Raw genomic sequence first — 21,409 nt, 5'->3', positions numbered from 1 at the left:
GTGGAGAAGCAATTAAAACATGTTTAACATTCTCTCAAAAGTTAATGTCACAGACAAATGTGTTCATTTAAAAGCAATTGAGCACAAAACAGTTCATAATGGTAGCTATCACAGAGTTCACCAGAAGCCATAAGCCAATAATAAGTAGATATTGCATCACAAAACATAATGTTGTTTTAATATTTCAACAATTTGCTCCAACAACAATCAGTGTTAGTTTCATTTGCATGTTGTGGCTTGTGCATTTTCGCATCAAACATAAAAAAGAGACTTTAAAATCAATGATAAACTCAACTATGAATATTAGTGCGCTGTCAACTCTGCAAGCAGAACCGGCAGGGCAAATAAACCCAATCCAAAGCCTACAAGAACGAAATCCCCCAAAGTTCATGTTACTGTATTCCACGCACCAAAATGTAGGCATAAAAAACAGCCCAGAAGGCTTTTCTGCATATTAAAACGTCACATTACAGAGTTGAACGGTCTGGATTCAAAGCTAATGAAATTCATCATAAAGTTCTACGTTTCTTTTAGCCTCTCCAAGGCTAATATTGGCAAATCCTATTTTACAAACGCAGTTCACATTTAAAAGAGACGCTAAATCAAAATAAGCCATCCAAAAGCCAGAGGAGAGAAGAATAACTTCTCATTGTACATAAGAAGACACATGCTGTCACATCTGGACATGGATTTTTTTATCTGGATGAATAAAGCAGTTTATGGTGTTAAAGGTTTAAATAACATTGATGTACGATGCAAGCTGTTTCATAATATAAAACAGGGAGATAAATGGTTCATACTTTTAATATTATCATTCACAGCATGATAAACCACCCTTGTGGTGATATTCTGAAACGTGTCCACTGAATGTGTCCAAAGTTATTGTCAAGAAGTCGATGAGGTCAAATGTCTCTTTAATCTTTAAACGCTGTTAATTGCTCACGCTTTCTGATTAAAATGTCAGCCTCTCACAGCTAAATTTCTCAAGCTGGTGGGAGGGGAGTGGTCAGCATGACGGCTTCACCTTTGACCTGTACTTGGAACCTGCAATGATGCTTTTTTTTTTTTTTTTTCCCCTCCTCTGGCTCATTAAAGTTGGTCTTATAGGTGTTAGGCGATCAATAATGTTCTGAAAGAATAAGACCGCTGCGATTGCATAAACAGTTTAATAAATTATTCATGTGGAAGCCAGCGATGGGCATTTAAAACTAGGACAGCCTCACAGTGGTGTCTCTCTGATGGGTTCTGTAATGCTATCTGTAAAGACCACCGAGACGTAAGAAGCTACACAGAATATTTTAGCTTTTTATATTATGTTTTTGTGTCACGCTCTGACATGTTTTTTATTTTATTTTATTGCATTTCTTGATATATTTTCCACAGTGGTTACTTGTCTGCAGCTCTCAGATATTTCTCTCGGTTGTTTCTGTCAATCTCAGCGATCAGACCACATTATTCAAGCTCCACTTTATTTTGGTGCTGCTCACATTCTGCTTTTCATTCCTCTGACCCAGGTATGCAGCAGCCGTGCAGGACGGATCTCAGTACTTCGTCCTGCTCATCATTACAGATGGAGTTATATCAGATATGGCTCAGACCAAGGAGGCCATAGTGAATGTAAGTGCTGCATTCACTTCCACACTAGCTGGAGGATGTTGATGTGTTTCTGTGTGTTCAGCTGTGCTGTGGCATTTCAGGTGCTTTTAGTTTACTGTGGTGCAGCTCTCAGGCTTTTCTGTTACTTTCAGAGTTTGTACACCGATTGGAGGATTTTTAGCAGGTGTTCTGCTACTTCTCCCACTCTGACTTCAATGCACTTTCCAATAGTTCTCCTTCACACTGCTGATCAATTTAAGCAACTTTTTAAAAGCTATTTGATTCTGATTTGTTTTCAATTTGCGTTTTTTTCTGAATGTATATTGTATTTTGACTACAAAACTGATTTCGGGATGAAGTTTGTACAGGAATAATCGTCGACCAGGTAAACCCTCCCCAGCAGCACAGCTCTGACCCCCAGCAGACTGGGTTTAAAGGGAATTTGCGACTGTTAATCAAACCTTTCGAACAGCCACACCTTCCTTTTAAGATCTTGTCTGCTGCTCTGCTCTCTGCGCAACCTGAGTTCACTCACTCCCGCTGGAACCAGGATTCTCCCTCTTCTGCTTGCAGAGCTAAAGCCCGGATATCCTTTTGCATCCAGGCTTCGTTCTGCAGAGACAAACCACAAAAAAAGGACTTGATTACATCTAAAACCTCCGCAGTATGTTTTTAAAAATATTTTTGACATTTTAGATCATAGCTGATACTGACTAAAGGTGTTGTCACAATAGGTTTTTTTTCCTGCTACATGTGTTGGTACCTTTGTAAATGTGTGATATGTTGGCCTAAATTTGAGGATTTTGTGAAACAGCAATAATGTCAAATCCATTAAACCTCCCTTTTTATGTATCTGTCAAAATGAACAGTGTAATATTTGTGATGTGCTACTACATATGAACAGAGTGAGTAACATTTTGTTATAAAATTATTGAATTCATTGTCTGAACTCTCACCATCACCACCAGGAATCAGAACACAGGTGTTGGTCAACCTTTTGATATCTGCCACTTCAAGCATTCAGCATGCCGGGCCAAGTGATACATCAGTTTATCCTCCTAATGTGACATTAAGCATTATGTTTTTATCAGGTCATCACTCTGACATTTGCTTCTAGTTCATGCATATTTTGTAGTAGGTATTCTCCTAAATGATGCCTCTAAGTTATGACTTATGCAACTGCACAGTCTGTCCACTCATTTCTGCTCTGAATTTATGAAGCAGAAACCACTACATAAATGCTGCAGGAAACTATGAAACTTGAACCCATTTCCAATTATAATAAACACTAATTATGGATCCATTTAACTGATTAATTCAGAGATAAGAAATAAGTATTGAATTGAGTAAAAGTATGAATATAATTTAAATTTATTACAGGTAGATTATACCAATTTAAACCTCTATAAAACACTTGAGTTTGATTAAATGTTGGTAACTTCACTTTAAAAGGGTTCTTGGTTACTTTTACATGTTACTGCCTTTGTGCTGGTTAAAACCTCCAACATACTCCTTCCTACACCCAGACCCTCTCACTTCAACAATTTAGAAAATCGACTTAATTTGAGAAAATATTTGCAAGGATGTAAGGCAAGTTTTACTCGTCATGAATCCAATGACGAGTGAAATTGCTGACCAGTTGTCTTGTAAATCCATGCAGGCAAAACCAAATTAACTTAATTGAAGTTTTAAGATATCCATTTAGAAAAATTAAAGCTTACAAGTGGTTTTATTTTTGGACTGTTTATCATCGAAATGTATTCAAGATGAAATTAATGAAATTATACAAGATAAATAAACAGTAGGTTTTCCTGGGTTTATCTCAGTATCCAAGTTTGTTTCAGTAATTCACCCAAAGAGGTGATATATATATATATATATATATATATATATATATATAGATATATATAGATATATATATATATATATATATATATATATATATTTTTTTTTTTTATTACACGTATAGAAATATATTTCCAGTGTTTTTTTTTCTTTTTCTGGAAAAAAATAAAACAACAGACAATTATGGCTTATGGATAATGAAACACAAAAATTAGTTCATTGAAATGAAAATTTGAATATTAAAAGAGATGATTCAGAGTCTGTGTACTGTATGCTTATACACAACAATACTTGTTCTGGGCTCTTTTTGTATGAATTACTGTATCAAGGTGATAACTCTGTAATAGCGGCCCTCTGCTCATCTGCATTATTGGCTCTGGTGTTTTTCTGCTTCCTTCTGAGATTCCCAGTGGGGTTTTAGGTCAGGCAAGACTGCCGGCCAGTTTAGCATAGCAGTGCCACAGTCATTAAAGCCGGTGTTGGTACTCTTAGCAGTGGGGCCAGGTGCCGAGTCCTGCTGGAAAATAAAATCGTTATTTTCATCAAATTGTTCTGCAGAGGGAAGGATAAATTCTCTGTTCCTGGTAGAAGGCGATCCTGACTTTGGACACGGCTCCTACATTTAACACTGACTGAGTGTGGACTTCACACTGGACTTACAGCAAACTGAGTTATTGGTCTCTCCACTTGACTTCCAAATAAATTGCAAATTTGACTTTTACCTGAAAGTTATTTTTTAGTTTGATTATGGGCCACTGAGGAAATGTTCAGTTCTTTTTCTCCTTAGCGCAGGTAAGATATTTCAGAGAGGCTAAGCAGTGGGAATTGGACACCTGAAGCCCATTTACTGAAAACACCTGGGTCTCTCCCCATCTGCAGCTTTGCCTGGAAAAAATTTAAAGAAATAAACACTGAAAATATATCACTCAGTGTGTAATTGATCAAGATAATATATGAATGAGTTTAACAATACATGAGGCATTTTGTTTAAGATGCACCTGTCAAAACCTCTAACAACGTTTTATTTTCAGGATGATGCAATTCGAGGGACTTCACAAATAGCTTTTCTCATATTTAAAAAAATACCAAAATTTGAGAAGAAAATTTTAAACTGACAAAAAAGTGGGCTTCCTATAAAGAAAAAATAGAAATAGGAAAATTTCACATTATATATTTTCCATCAAGTGACTCTAATGAACTGATCCGAGCCACTACGGTTCAACAAAGCCTGTAACCTTAATTAGACTTCTTGCACTTCAAGCAGCATAATGGCAGTCAGTGGTTTTCCTCAAGCAGAATTTATGAGAAAGCTATTAAAAGGAAATGTAGGTTTATTTTCATAGCACTACGCATGCACAAAGAAAATCAGAGAGCTTTACTAGCCATAAAAGGAAAGAAAATGACCTAGACCTTTAAGATCATGTTTAAAAGAAAACTTAATTTGTGAAACACCTGAAAGTATTTTATGGCAGCAAGAAATATTAAAACATGTATTCACTGCGTATTTAAATCCAAAAATAGTCTTCAGTATAACACCTTAAACAGGGAAATAATTTATTAATCGGAATCTAAAAAGGTTTTCAGTTTTTCTTTAAAGAAGCCAAAAGTGTCTGCAAGTTTCTGTTTTTTAGAGAAGGACTGCACCTTAATTCCACTGATGTTATTTTTCCATTTTAGCTTCTTCGAATCTCCTCTCAGGTTTTGAGTTCAAGCTAGAATTAAACATGTTTGTTTGATCTAACACAGCTGGTTTGTACTGCTGATTTGGATGTTTATTATCATAGTTGGTGTATCTTCAGATTATCCTTGTGAATCTGAATTCGTGTTGGACTGAGCTCCCCTGAGTGACTTTACCATACAAGCAAAGTAACAAATGGTGTAGACTGAATAATTCAACTCTGAAAGGAAGATTTGATCTGGCATTTATAGGTACAGTATGCGCTTGTGGGACCTGAAGGGGGAAAGGAGGCAAATTGAATATGTTTTTTTTTTTTTTGAGCAAGTGGGAAAGTTCTTGAGGAACGAATGAAGCAGAAAAGATAAAAATGGATAAAAAGCGTTGGAGGGAGGAAAATTGATAAAGACCGTGAAGGGGGTGGTCCTCCAAAGTCTATTTACTCCTATCTGTGACAGACCTCTCCCTGGGGAAGAGGTTTTTCCAGGAAGCCTGACCCACTTTCACCCTGCAAATGCATTTTTACCACAAGCACATATCATTCATTCATGCCAGAGCTTTTATATTTTGAACATCAGTGCTGTGGTTTAAGTGCATGTAGCTCTGCACCACAGCTCAGAATATGATCTGCATTAAACTTCTGTGTTAAGATTGAATTTTTGTTTAGGCTGGAGTCGAACATACAGGCATCATTGGGTGTTTCATAAAGCAGACTGTGGTGCATTTCTATAGAATAACAAATGTCAGACAAAGTGATATGTGTAGGTTTTTTTCTTTGTCTCCCTTTTGTGTCAATATTATTCTCTTGTTCTCGCAACCAAAAGCCTACCTCACTTCTGATTTGATCATTCCTGAGGTGTTTTTCCCAGAGTGCATCCAGCGACACCCTGGTGCAGACTCTCAATCATCCAGGACAGGACATTCCTAAGTGCTGCAAGGGAGGCTAAACATCTTCAAGAAACAAGGGAAAAAGCTCAGACGCCTTCCAGCACGTGTCATGTCCTGGATGACTGAGACTCTACATGAGCTTAACTTATTTATTTATTTTTGTATGTTCTGCTGGTGAGAATGTGTTGTTTTGCCACATGTCTCTTAAACAGAGCTCCTATTTCAAGGGACTTCCTGGTAAAATGAGGGTCAGATAAAACGTATGTAAATGCTGTAGATGTATGTTTAGGATTTGAACATCAACTCATCTGAAGCTGTTACTTTGAGGTTATGTTGCTTTTCATTTAGATGGATGGATGGATGGATGAGAGTTATAGAAGAAATAGATTGAAAACTCACAAACTCTGTAAGACACTGATGTTGAAAAGCCAAATGAACTTGGTCGGAGGCGATCTGAACATAATGAAAGTGCGCCGGTTGCGCGCTGCAGCTTTGAATAGCTTTGCTGACGTTGGCAGCATGGCATGTAAATTAAACACTGTGTATGGCTGTTAGTTAAAATGTTCAGCAGGATTGTGCATGAATCAAAGTGAATAATGTTTCCTCACAACGCGGTGCAGCATAATGAGATATGAAATGGATGTGCTCCAGTTGAAAATTACATGCTTGTTAATGTATCTCCTCCCAATACAAATTCTGACTGATGATGATTCTTTTGTTTTGATGACAGGCTGCAAAACTCCCGATGTCTATCATCATTGTCGGAGTTGGCCAAGCGGAGTTTGATGGTGAGAAAATAAAAAAAAGAATCATCCTTCTGAACTATCAGAAGGATGAAAATGATGATTCTTGTTATCTACAAGAATCATCATTTTCTGTATAAACATAATTTAGACTTTCTTAAAGTCTCATTCAACAAAACAAATGTATATCCATTTAGCACCACATCTTATTTGGGATTGATATTTTTGTCTCTGTAGCAATGGTTGAGCTGGATGGTGATGATGTCAGAATCTCTTCACGAGGAAAGTTGGCAGAGAGAGACATTGTGCAGGTAAGAAAAGTTTAATGTTGATTCTCTGTAATTCTTAAAAATGTTTTAAAAAATAAAATAAAAAATATTGTATTTGTTTTTAATTTTCTTTTTTTCCCCATAAAAAATAGAGTCAAATAAACATATTTGTTTGTTTTGGAGTTTGTATGAATTTACATGAGTTCTTTCAGAGCATTGTCTTCATGACAGTTATTTCCATCACTTCAACCTGAGGAGCTTAAGTACAAAGAAATTGGATTTCTTCTGCTTAAGCTCTTGCAAATATCATGATGTGAATGACTCAGGCTTCACATATAGAAGGGATTTTCTCATCTAAAAATGTCAACTTTAGAGACAAATATCAAAATATAGGACATTCATTTGTGTCCAATTTAGGATGTTATATTGTGTTTCCTTTTATTTATTAAAATCCTACATTTTAGTTTAAATTTTTAGTATAGCCACATAAAAAAAGCATCATTCACTAAATATATTAATGCATTAAGTTGTAAAAGTGTCTTGCATGTTTCCAGTTTATAGAAGAGATTTCAAACAAAAAGCTTGAAAAGGTCTCAGAAAATAAAAGTTATTTAAACTATTTGAAATTTAGGTTTTGTGTGCATGCGTGTGTGTGTGTGGGTGTGCGTGTGTGTGTGTGTGTGTTTTAATAATATAAGTAACCAAATGTTTAGTTTGTCTCAATATCACTACTCTCCTCCTCAGCAGGAAACCACTTATTTTTGGACATAGGAAGAAGTGACAGAGAGGATTCAAATCAATTTATTCTAAGATTAATTTTAGTCCAAATTGTGTCAAACCTAAAAACAGAATGGATTTATACTCTTAAAAAGAATTATGCTGGATGAAACATACCATGGGGCAGAAGTAAGAAGTGTTGCCTGGCAGCAATAAGGTTCTGGGTTGAAATCCTGGCCTTGGCATGTTCTAAGAGTTTTCTCCAAGTTCCTCCCAGAGTCCAAAAATGAATTGGTTACTCTAAATTGTTCTTGGGTTTGAGTGAGTGTGTGATTGGTATTTTGTCCTGTGTGACTCTGTTGCCCTGAGATGGAAATAATTTATGCCAGGGGTGTTCAGGTCCAGAGCTACCATCCTGCAACTTTTAGAAGCATCCTTACTCCAACAGACCGGGATCAGCTCTGAACAGGCCTGGTGATGAGCCATTCGTCTGATTCAGTTGTGTTGGAGCAGGAGTACCTGAAAGTTGCAGGATGGTAGACTGGACTTGAACATCCCTGATTTAGATAAATCTCTTTTTTTTAATTCACTATTCAGTATCATGAGGTTCTAATAGGTACAGAAAGACGTGACCTACTGGAAGGAACTTTTATTTATTTATTTTTAGTTTTTTTTTTTTTAAAAAGATGATTTATTGTCTCGTGTCACAGTTCGTACCATTCAGAGACTACATGGACCGCACAGGTAACCACGTCCTCAGCATGGCCCGGCTGGCCAAAGACGTTCTGGCTGAGATCCCGGACCAGCTGATCTCCTACATGAAGAGCAGAGCCATTAAGCCCAACCCCGTCCCCCCACCGTACTCATCCTGCAAGCAGCCCGAGACGGAGTCTGTTTGATCCCCGCCTCTGACACGGCACCGCCTTGGCAGGGGCAGGTTTCACATTAATGCAAACGATCCTTATGAGCAGAAAGTGGGAATGATTTCCAGGCACTTTTACCCCAGTGAAACCATAAAACTCTATGAAGAGCCAGAGCAGAGAGTCAGCTGTAGAGGAACTTGTTGGTAATCAGAGGGTTTTATTTTTCTCTCTGAGAGCACCGAGAGGAGAACGATGTAAAGGGAAGACTTAGATGTTTGCTGTCAAACCTGTCAAAGTGGTAATGTAATGGAAACCTGTAGAGAGAGGCCTTTCTGAAGGCGTACACATATTAGGATGTACCAGTTTGTATTTTGTTTGTGATACCTTTTTGGAGTTTATGTGTTAATCTAGGGATCCCTTACGAATACCAGTTTTATTTATTGCAGAAACAATTTATTGTTTCGCAGAGATTTTATTGGGTTGGGGGATTGAAGTCATATAGAAATATATATCCTTTAGTTTTCCATCTTATATTTTGTGACTAGCATAAGGAAAACTATCATTTCTACTACCATTTCTACTTTGATAAAGCCTGTAACATAGAAGCATGGGATAAAAACGTAACAATGTAGGAATCATTTTCGCTCACGGGAAATTTTTGGACTGCAAGCTGTAACATAGTCTACCGACATACAGATTTTTCATGTCTTATATGCATTTCTAATCTTTATATAAACAGAATGCACTAATTAGTGTCAACATAAAAGCACAAAGTCCTCATATTATTGAGTTAAATACATTTATTTTGAAAAATCAAACCAGAATGAAAATCATTTGAAGGGTGGCAGATCACATCTTACCACAGCTTTAATATTTTCTTCTAGTATTTTAGACAAAATTATTATTTAGGTATGTAAAATGCTGAATATTCTTATATATTAAACTATATTTTCCTTACTATATTGAGCAGGATGTTTACATAAGAATAACTGCATAATTCCTGGTACATCCTCATACATTATCTGTATGCAAAGAAATAAATTGTACTTAAGGGAGGCTCTTTTGCCATCTTACTATTTATTTATTTATTTATTTATTTATTTATTTATTTATTTATTTATTTATTTATTTATTTATTTATTTATTTATTTATTTCCATTGTATTTGTTGCTAATGCATGTCATTATCTGGAATTTTGTTTGGCAAATTTGAAGGATCCTTCAGATTTTAAACTCTGATGACAACTTGCTCCCTTCATTTCTTCCTTAAATGTATTTAAATTTTGTTGAGGGAGATTCTGAATAATCAGAAATCATTGACCAGAAACTTAAGTGCATTCATATGCATATTATTTCAAATATCTAACAAATACAACAATTACTGAATGACTTGAGTTCAGCTAAAGTTTGACTGTACTCAGTCTGGATCCAGTGTTTTGCTTTTACTATTGTCCATATTTTTCTCCATGTATATTTTTTTCCAACTACAACAGACACCATTTAAAGCTCACACTGTTTTATTTATCCTTCAGTTGTGTGAAAAGCCTGTAAGAAGCATAAATGAATCTTTCACTGCTGTAGCATAATCTCACATTAAAGAAGTTCAGAAATCCAACTTTTTATCTCACATTCAAAGATTAAGAGGAGCGACTGAAAACCATTGAAAATATGGTTTAGGTTTAATCTAGCTTCAATTAACCAGGATAAAAACTCCTCGAGATTAGACATCTCTTTTACAGCTTCTTTTCCACACACATTTGTTTATTTTTCTCCAAACTGACCTGAAGTAGTGATGTTTTTTGAGTGTTGGTCAGTTGCTAATATGAATTCTTAGCAGCATCATTCATTATTAAAGCTGAAATACTTTTTTTCCATTAGACATCTACATAATTATCTTCTCTGCTTGTGTTGGAAAATAAATATTTAATCATTGCAGCATCTAATGTGTGAATATGGGAAAGTTTAGATACTTTACCGACTTGCAAAAACTTAGAAATTGTTTTAAAACTGACCAATGTTAAAAAGGAAAGCAAAATAAAAAGCCATTTACTGTTTTTCATAGGAAATGTCTGATGTGGCAGAAATTGTCACTGTTTTCATTTATTTATTTTTATTTTTTTTCCTTTTTAAAAAGTTGGATGTTTCCAAATTCTTTACTGTGAGATTATGCTGATGCACCAAAAAAGTAATCCATGTGTCAAGTTTTTACTTTTACAGGGTTGCCAATAACAATAGTTCATTTTTGTTATGAAATTAAACTTTTGGACAGTTGTTGATACGTCTTTGTTGATGGCATCATTATCCGTTTGAAACTTTTCACAGTTCACTTTCTCCCTGTCACTCGGTATCTTGACCTAGATGTGCCTACCGTTTTAAAAACATATCCAAATTAAGTTTACCCAGGTGTTTTACGTGGATTCATTGAAATAGTTGGAAATGATGAAAACTCCAGATTAGGACTGTCACAGTGGCAGCTGTTGAATCATTCTGTCTCCATTGGTGTTCTGTATATTTTATACCTTCGGCTCGTCACTAATAATCTTTGGAGTAGTTGCTAAGCCTTGCTGTACACTTTTTAAAACCAAGAACTGTTTACAATTTAACCATGACTATTTACATTAATCACCTTTAGGACAAAAACAGATTCATAGGTTTCATTAACATATTTGTTTGGGTTTCTAGTTTAACTGATTTATTTATTTTTGTCTTATTGTGATTTAAAGTATTATTGAATGACAGTGGAGAACCAATGTTTACACAGGTTTTTTGCTTCATCACAGAATGTGAGTCAGTTTTATTTTGTATGTTTATGCAATGATCTGTCTTTGCCGTTTGCTGTTTTTTAACTCCTGCTGCTCTAAGCGCTCTCAGAGAGCTGAAAGAGTCTGATGAGTCCACAGAAACTCAGACCAGAGGCACTAAACTTCTTAGGGTTAGCTCAGAACTCTCTTTTATTTTTGTTTTTTTACATTTTACCGTCAGAAGACAAAGAGTTTAAACTGCCGCAAACGTAACTGCTTCTTCTGACCTCAAACAAGGCTAACAAGTTACATAATAAGTTACGAATACCAGTATACCTCTACAGAAGCCATTTACTACAAAATAAAACTGATTTATTCTTCAGAAATAAAATATAGCAGATTATCATCATTTAATGTTAGCTTATTTGCATACAATGTATTTTTTTTTCAGTCAGACTTCATTGTTCACAATGTGAAGATCATTTAGCAGCATGAAGCAAAGAAATGAGCATCATTATGCAGGTCGCAGTCTGACAAAATGGAGAAAAGAGAGCAGAAACATTTGAAGTAGAGGTGGTGCACTTTCAAAGGGAAATAATGTATTCATTATGACATCAAATCAGTTTAAGTAGGATTAAATGCTTTGTTTATTTATGAGCGCCTCTTTTAAGAATATAAAAGGGTTTTATTCTTTTCCCTAAGGCTTTCTTTTCCTCTCACAGGGAAATCAGAAAAAAAAAAATTTAAATACCAAGGACACAATAATTACTCTTATGCAATTGTGAAACATTAAACAGTTCTGAGTTCTATTTTTCAGCAGCAGAGCAATTTATTTTCCTTAGCGGAAGTTGATTTTATTTGCTATTTCGCTTTAGCTGGTCTTTGAGGCTGAACTCTAATTATGTACATAAGCCCTGTATGAGGAATGTCCAGTGCCAACGTGTTCAGTTGTTGAACTTTAGCCTCTGTAGACAGTATGCATGTTTGTGCCAAAGTGGCAGGAAGTTTGGTGGTTTCTCTTCATTTCACCTGATTAATGCATCTCTCACTGACTTTATTTGTGACAGAGGGCGCCGTTCGGAGAGAACGGCCTCTTCCGGCATGTTGCATCTAAGCTTTGTTTCCATTCTGTTCCTATCAGAAACATACTGAATGGGTTCTTCTTGCCATTGCTCCTGTTTTAACCCAGGTTGTTTACATACCTCTTTTAATCTCTGACTTGCATGCTAAAAAAAAATAAAAAATATTTCCAAACCAAATGTTGGACACAATACTGTCGTCATACTGTGGTTTGTGAAATGCTTTGTAATGGATTGCCTTAACTGAAGATCAATAAACTATTGATAACTTTGGCAGAATGTGGTGTGGAGTTTTTCTTTTAAAACTAGCAGATAATGGACTGAGCTACAAAGTTTCTGATAATTTAAGAAATCACAAGAACAAAACACCAGATTTTTATGGACAGTTCCCACCAGAGAAGTCCAACATTCATGCATATTTTGAGACACTTTTAGACGAGAAACAGTGGATCTCAAATGTATGAACACATAATTTAATGCCAGGTTGTTGTTATTTAAACAAGAGCTCGTCCTTCTATTTTCTGTATCTGCTTGTCTTCCTGGAGGACTGGTTCCTATTTTAAACAGGCAGGGAAAATCCTGGACAAGTTGCCAGTCCATCAACGTAATAGAAAAGAGAAACACAGAGACACACAACTATTCAACATAGACTCACTCTTAAGTGCAATGTAGAGACACCAGTTAATCTATCATGCAGTTTTTTACACAATGGGTGGAAACCGGAGGACCCCATGCATAAATTACCTGCAAGAAACTTGTGGCTAAAGAGGATATTCCTCCTCCGAATCAGAGTGAGTCCACTCACATGACTGACTTCAACAGACGAAAAAAAAATGAAGTTTTTAAATAGCTGAAAGAAAATCATTACAAGTAAAGCACCTATACAGAAACTCATAATATCATGTTTCCAGGTAAATATTTCTTACCTCAGTTAAACCTGTTTCATCACACAGAAACACATTAGACCAGATTGGTTAAAACACAGTATAAACATGTATATAGTTTAGTCAATTTTTAGATTAAGCTTTTCTATGCCATGTTTTGTGTTTTAGTTCTTTGCTTAAACACGTTTTTCTCTCGATTATGGGTTTGAATGCATCTGCAAACACTGAACAATACGTGATCACTTGGCCCTGCTGTATACTGCTTCTCTGCTCCTATTAATTTGATGAAAACATTATAGCATTCTGTCAAAGCACTTTTTCTGGCCATTATGCAAGCTCCCTCGGACATATGCTGATCCCTCCTGGTTTTATCTGTGTTCGAACTAACTGTGAATTTTTTTCTGTTCTGGTGAACTTCCCTGAAAACTGCTCCTCGCTTTTGGAAGAAAAACCAAAGCGACAAGCGCAGAATTAAACAAACATGAATACAAAAAATGTCATTTTGAGAATCTTCCAAAGTAGTTGAGTCATTCATCATTGCACACAATGTTTGACGCACCAGTGATTAATTTATTAAATAACCAGTTTTTACCGATGTTTATAATAAAAATACTATTTCATTTTGACCAAGTAATCAAGAGAGTCCTCAAAACTCCTCATAACAAAACCAATTGTTTTGCTTAACTTGTTTGAATTGTGTAGCTACTGTTATAAGTGCTTTATCTTTAGAGGATCAATGATTATATTGGTAACATCTGCTGTGATTACTTAGTTGAATGTGCTTTAAAATCATTAAAATATTTCTGTACAAACTTGAAGAATTTGCTCTTCAACTATATTATTTTAATCTCTAAAAACACATTATAAAGAGAAACATCGATGTTCATCAAAGCCACATTATACAACTGCATAAAGAGATGCAGGAATGAAATTATGTTTTATTGTCATTTCCACACCTGAAGTTTTCTTTTCTTTATGAAGGAATACAATTGAAAATGTATAAGTACAGATACTCTATAATCCTGATGAAGTTTAATGCCAGTATTTAGCAGACCTGACTCATTGTCAGAAAAGCAAACAGCTTTTTTATTTTAGCCAGCAGATGTCTTACCTCACACAGCAGCAGCCAGTGCGCTAACAAAACATCCTCCTTTGAATTTCTTTCAAAAAATTGTTAGGAAAGGGCACATAACTTTGAAAATAAACTCCAAGGACTCCTCTTTGCTTTTTGTTTTTTTCATCTATATGACCAATTACAGAGCTGCAGCCTGGTCAACATTTATAAAGTCACCTTTATTTACCAGGTCAGCAGAAGAGAATAACATCCTGAACACCAGCAAACACTTATGATTCCCTTCTCTTCAACAACAAGACCAGACCTAATTTTTTAGTGCATGATTGCAGACTATATCTGCCTTTATATAAAGGTTCAGTCATGTCATTTTTAGTTATTCTTCTTTGTATTTAGCTTCTCTTATTGTTCTGACTGTGCATTTCAGCTTATTCTCTTGTTAGTGTGAGAATAAGCTGGGAGCTGAAGGCATTCACACTCTTGAGGTCCTTCACATTTTTTCCTTATACACTTTTCACCACTTAACTACTTCTGCATACTTTGTGCTATTTCAACCATTAAACTTTTACCATATTCTGCTCATTCAGGACATTCTGTCTTTGTCCTTTGCTATTTATGTCTTCTACAGTTTATAAAATATTCAGCTTTTTTTGGGTCCCTTTGAAAAGAATGAAAAATCCCAAATTTCTGAAAAATTCTGCTAAAAACTCTGCGTTCTTTCATGGCTAACTACTTCCACAAACTTTCAGCTAGAACTGCCATTCAAACTTTAAGATGCAGTCATATCCTTCAACTACTTCTGTTTAGTCAGGCAGATACAATCCTTCTTCAAGTTTTGTTACCTCAGAAAAAACACGTGTTGTTCTGGTCGCTAAGAAAACACTGAGGGTCTTTCCAACACTCATTCAAACCTGAAATCCAACCCTGTTTCCAACACTAATTCAAATTTCCCTTCAGATCCACCTTCCAAACATGCCACAAACATTTAAAGTGAAACATATGTAGTAAGTACTTTTAGATGGTTTAACTTATGTTGGAAGACACAATGATTTTCATCCCGTGTTTTCCCGCATCCTCAACTGACTGGATTCCAGATCACCAAGTTACTGTAATTTCCAGACTACAGAGCGCACCTGATTATAAGCCGCACCCCCTACATTTTTAAAGGAAACACATTTTGTACATACATAAGGTACCGGTATATAAGCCGCATATGCCTACATTGAAACATGAGATATTTACAAAGAAAGACGGTACACAGAAGGTGCTTTTAAAGTTTTAATAATATGCCGTAGATTTTCTTTCTGAACAGCAACAATATAGCAAAACAACACTAACAGGGTTGGTTTAAATAAAACGGATAATAATATGCCGTAGCTTTTCTTCCTGAACAGCAGCAATATAGCAAAACAACATTAACAGGGCTGGTTTAAATAACATACAGTTAAAAGTCACGGAGAGCCGTCATCCCCTTCCTCCTGTGCACCGAAACCATGGAAGTCTTCAGTTTACGTGCAGCAGCTCTGTTTCCTTCTTTATCGGCCAGCTCGATTGCTTTTAACTTGAAAATTGCATCATATGCATTTCTTCTTGCATTCTCCATGACGAGGGTCTGTTCAAGCTAATTTTATTCATGCACAAAGCACGATGTTACATTAGTCTTCCTCTACAGATATATTCCAGCTGTCTCACGCTTACCTTTTCTGCTCCAGCGCCCCTACTGGCCGTTAGAAAAAATTCATAAATAAACCGCATCGTTGTATAAGCCGCAGGGTCGAAAGCGTGAGACAAAAGTCGCGGCTTATAGTCCGGAAATTACAGTAAATATGATCAGTTCTTTGTTCTTTCCAAGAAATGATGATTCAGATTTTTATTCCAGTAGTAATAAACATCCCAAATCAGGATTTTCCGGAGCTGTAAAACATTTGGAACCCCTAAACCTTCATCATCACAGGCTTCCCACTAAGCCTGCTTGCATCCACTGCTAAAATAAAGATGTTGAACCCTGATCCATTCAGAATAGACCTTCCCAAATGGAAGATATTCTTTAATTATGGACTGAAATACAACAGCACTCTGTCTTCACCCAGACTCCGTGTATGTTCCTGTCACTCTCTGATCGTTAGCTGCACCACTTCTGATCTACCTTGTCTCCAGATGAGGATCTGTCCGCCTCCACAGGTTGAGACTCTGTTCCAGGGAGAGCAAACATTTCATCAGTGGCCTTTATTACAGGGGTAAGTCAGTGATTTTGATGAAATAATGTCAGAGTAGTATACTGTAACAGACAGACTGCTCTCATCAGCACTTGTTGGAAGTTTTCTATTATAGATTTTTTGGTCAAGATGGTTAATTTATCTCTCCACATCTGCTTGAGAAAATGTGTCCTCTCGCCGAATGCATCTCCCTTGGACATGTGTTTTTCTCCCCCTAATTAGATGCACTGCTGAGAAATCAAGATGTCCACCTGGGGAGACAGAGACAGCAGCTGGAGACATAAATTACCAGCCTCGGATAATACCAACACCTCCTTTTGCCCACCCACGTACTGCCTGAACAATAACCACCAACTGGCAGGCAGGAAGAAAATCAGCAGCTAATGACATAGAATTAGACCCGACTTTCATTGCATTTAAGATTTCACTTGCACAAAAGACAAAAATCCTTCTACCGAGAACTTATTAGTTTTGGAGCAAGCACATTTCCTCAGCCAAAACAAATATTGGGAAATATTACTTGATCTGCATAAAAAAATAAAAAATAAATAAAAAATCAGGCATAAAAATCCCCTAAAAAGAACAGTTGAGTCTTTTCAGAAACACACTAATTCAATTCTCTGCCAACACTTATAAAGCTGATAATTAGCACACAATGTCGGCTTTGTTTAATCCACACCAAACAGAGGGAGGGAAATGGTCTCATTGGGAGCAATATTCGAATGTATCTTGGCAGGAATAGAGACTTACAAATTCACATTTTATCTTTATGGTAATACAAATTGGATTTCAAAGGACATTACAGCTCTATCAATCTTTGAACAAAATATTGTGGGGAAAGCTCAATTCCTCTAATCTTTTAAGTTAAAAAGCCTTATTGTGCACATGTTTGTTTTGCGGCTCGTATAACAACAAAGTAATCTGCTGAAGACTTTTCAGTGATATTACTGCATCAGATAATCTGAACCAAACTCAGAGAAACACATCCAGAATGATTTATTGGGTGTAATAATAGCAACTCATTGTCATTATCTTAAATATCTTGTCAGTGTGCTCTGTTCTGAATCTGTTTGACAGGATGAGGAAGGAGGTGTGACGAAGACACACAACGATAATAAAAGCACAATATGGACCTCAGTGTCAGCATTGACCTGCACGTGTCTTCATGGTATGTCTCAATTGAGCCCAATTGAAACTCCCCACACGTTCCCCCAGCAGCGAGGTGAGTTTCCTCACAATAGCTACCACATTTTAAAGTTAAGGTCAATTGAAAACATACAAATCTTTCTGCTCAGACAGATTTGAAGAGGCGGGGAGGTGATGGGAATGGCTGCAGCTCCAACTGCCTCCCTCTGGCTGGTTTGCTCTCTGTCCATAGCTCTCTGCTCTGCAGGCTGAAATGAACTGTTCTCACCTTGGGGCTAAAACACTGGTCCTGCTGAGCAGCGTAAACCATCCCAGCTCCACAACGCACTCGCTGCCCTGAATGGGCTATAAATCATCATTAGGCCGCCGATGAGGAACGATATTATAGGAATGAGTGAATTTGCAGACTGCCGAAATGGAGGCCGAGTGGAGCAGTGGGTGGTTTCCCATTACCACCTTTATTGGGTAATGCTCTGCAGATTTGTCAGCTCAGGATGGCCGTCCACTCAGGAAGTAATTGTGATGAATCAGCTATTATTGCTGTAGAGGAAAAAACAGATATATATATATCTGTTTTTATATATATACATCATCTATTTCTTTGCATGCATATTTGAAAGCCATGGATTTTTGTTTGTGTACATTCATATTCAGATTTTGATCTTTTAACGCATACAAGATGTTAAAGCAATATGCAAAAAACTGTGAAAAATCTAAACATTCACAGAACGGCAGAACTGATATCTCATGTTGGACGGGTTTTATGGTTCTGGACATTATTTCATCTGGCAGAAGGAGCCTTATTGGCTGCCTGCTGAATAATAGGGCAGCGTGTTCCTCATAAAAATTCATCCTTATTACATACATAAACAACTTGAAATTTGAACTGTCAACACAATTTTTGGTGTGTTCATGTGATTGGTTCTGGTTGCACCCAGGAAGACAAGGGGCATAAATAATCTGAAATATATAAACAGAGCAAATAACCAATTTTAGTTCCTGCTTTTTATGTTACAGCCACAAATATCATAGAATTATATCTGAATTTTATGATGTGATAAATCAGAGGAAAGTATCACATGTCACGTGAAATGAAAATGATACATTGTTTTCGAATATTTTCTTTAAATAAACGTATGAAAGGAGTGGTTCGATCTAATATCCAGCCATTTTCATTCCGATACCCTTAAATAAAATCCTTTCCAGTCTGTACACTGTCTGGAATGTATTCTCAGTATTAATAAATCTATTCTGATCTCAAAACATAAATGAACATCCCAAGAACTAAGACGCACACCAAGCAGGTCAGGGATAACACATGAAAAATGCTGCATGGCTGGAAAGTATCAACCTGAACCCACCTTCATAAAGTCCTGTATGGAGATGGCTGCATTATGCTGTGGGAATGCCTTCCATCTGTGAAGGCAAATAGAGCTCACTGCAGAGCAATCATGGAATAAAACCTGCTGGAGAACTGGGAGGGAGTTTTACTTTCCAGCAGGAAAACAACCCTAAACACACACAGCATCTATCTATAGCACAGTTCAGATCATTTTCCTGCAAAGTCAATGTCCATGCATAGATCTAATTAAGAATCTGTGGTAAGACTTGAAAATGGATGTTTCTTAATTCTCCACATTCAATCTGACTCAACCGGAGTAATGCTACTACATTACTACGGTTTTACATTACTTTACTACAAAGTTTAAACTTTGTATATGTGTAAATTTGGTACACTTGCATCTTTAACTGCAGCGAAAAAATTTGTACAGAGACAGCGAGAAGAAATATATCTGTGTTTAAGAATATTGGAACCCATTTGTCATTTTCAATTCACTCCAGAATTATGCACCACTTTGATGGCCTGTATTATAAGATTCATTATACTATCCAGAACTATAAAGTGCACCTTCGCTCCAAGAAAAAGGACAAAAAATTTTACCTTTGCAAGGCGGATATAATTAATTACCAAAACATTGCTTATTGACAACAAAAACATAATCACCTTTTGAAGCGGTAACAACTTCAGCTTCCTATAAGTGTATAAGTGTTTGGATGTTATTGTGCAGTTAATGAATCCCACAAGGTGTGCCTGACAAAGAGACACAAGCCCATGCAAATCAAAAGCCTGTTTAAAATCTTTGGAGGGCTGCCAGCAGCTATAAACCATTTCAGTGGTGAGAACGATTCCCTGTTGGCGTACGGGAGGAGGAGCGCTCACCGCTCTTGCTTTGACCACACTGTAATGCAGTAAAAGGCTTTGGAGAGGTCAAATAAATGAAAGCAGGAGAGATTCACATTGCTGTGCCATCTTTTTATGCACGCTTCCCTCCTTCCCACTTACCTCCACACTAAAGTCAGCCCCGTATCTTTGACTTGTGGTGAATGAGAGGAAGAAATCTTTGTAATGAGGTGACTAAAATGAGCAGTGATGGAAAAAGAGAGAAAGGCGAGGTCCTGAAAGGGAGAGAAAAGCAGGTGATGGGAGGACAAAAGAGAGGGAGGGTGGTAATGTGAAGAAAATGGTTGTCAGTTCAAGCAAAAAGGAGGTTTGAGCACAGAGGAGGTGAAACGCTGGAACGGAAGAAGTGCACATGAAGAGGAGTCATCCACCAAGAAATTGACGAAATGCCATCTGACCGAGGCGCCTGTGAGGCGCAGCGACAGAACGATAAAAATCCCAACCAACATGGCATAATAACTATTAACAGGCATTTGAAATCTAACTCCCAGTTTAATGAGGATCTCTTGGGAAGAGAATCTGCGAGAGTCACAAAACTGCAGCATGCTGGCTGAAAAATAATGAGTTTGGCAGCTTTTACCTCTGCTCCCTAAATCCCTTCTTTTTGTGCCTTCTCTGTGTTTAGCGGAGCCGTTTTCTCTCCCTTATTCCTGCAGATTGTTGGGGGTTTTTTTACAGGCTCAGAAGACACACAAACACATGCACTGCAATATGTTGGTGTGTGTGAGACGCCCTGCACAGGAAAATACTGGCAGAGGCAACAAAAATAGCAGAAGACTGCGAGAACAAAGATTACAGCTTCTGCTGCTGTGTAGGTGTGACACAGCTGAGCTTCGACTTTCTGCAACCAACTGAGGAAAAAGGGACTCAGAGAAATCTCTAACAAAGTGCAGAAAACAGTGGCTTTATGTCGCCTGTCCCCTCCCTGCTGGAAGACGGGCGCTGCTTGTCTAAAGCCACGTATGCCGAGCGCTCTGAGCTGGAGCTCCCCTCCCACACACCTCTGTCAGGGAGATGTTGTCTTTGAAGAACCTGGTAAAGCTGACAGACTCAGCATTTTAAAACCTTAAAGTGGAAACGAAATAAGGACAACAGAGCTGGAAGTTAAAATGCCGCCTGTGTTGCTCGTTGGTTCATCCTGCAAGGAAGGTCCTGTGTGAAGTCAAGCCTTCTGTCAGGCTGATACGTTTGGTTTAACTTTTCTGTGTGATGTGATGCTTGACTGTGGTGAGGACTCCTGCTGCATTATGGATGAAGTACCAAACCATAACTACTAAGGTGGAAAAAATTTCTGTCTTTGACAGCAGTATTTTCTAACTGGTTTCTCAGTAAGTCACTGAAAGAACACACTAAATATTAAAAGTTTAAAAAAAAGAGAGATAACTAGGCTTAAATAAGGCATTTTTATGGAAGCGTTTAACTGCGAGAGTTGGA

The 21,409-nt window shown here is 37.0% G+C and overlaps 1 protein-coding gene across 2 annotated transcripts in view; it reads left to right on the top strand.

The window, feature by feature from the left end:
• Window positions 1–12,688, top strand: part of cpne5a (copine Va) — an 89,569-nt gene extending 76,881 nt beyond the window's left edge. For both annotated transcript variants that reach the window (XM_044127474.1, XM_044127482.1), the window contains 4 exons: window positions 1,515–1,617; window positions 6,735–6,792; window positions 6,985–7,058; window positions 8,444–12,688. In XM_044127474.1, coding sequence (XP_043983409.1) covers window positions 1,515–1,617; window positions 6,735–6,792; window positions 6,985–7,058; window positions 8,444–8,632 — 424 coding nt within the window. In that variant the 3' untranslated portion in view covers window positions 8,633–12,688. The remainder of the gene's footprint in view (window positions 1–1,514; window positions 1,618–6,734; window positions 6,793–6,984; window positions 7,059–8,443) is intronic.
• Window positions 12,689–21,409: the final 8,721 nt, after the last annotated feature.

Source organism: Gambusia affinis, linkage group LG01 (assembly GCF_019740435.1).
Source record: "Gambusia affinis linkage group LG01, SWU_Gaff_1.0, whole genome shotgun sequence".
NCBI classification, from domain to species: domain Eukaryota; kingdom Metazoa; phylum Chordata; class Actinopteri; order Cyprinodontiformes; family Poeciliidae; genus Gambusia; species Gambusia affinis.
The sequence above is the reverse complement of the archived record's forward strand: the minus strand, read 5'-3'. Positions and strand labels throughout refer to the sequence as shown.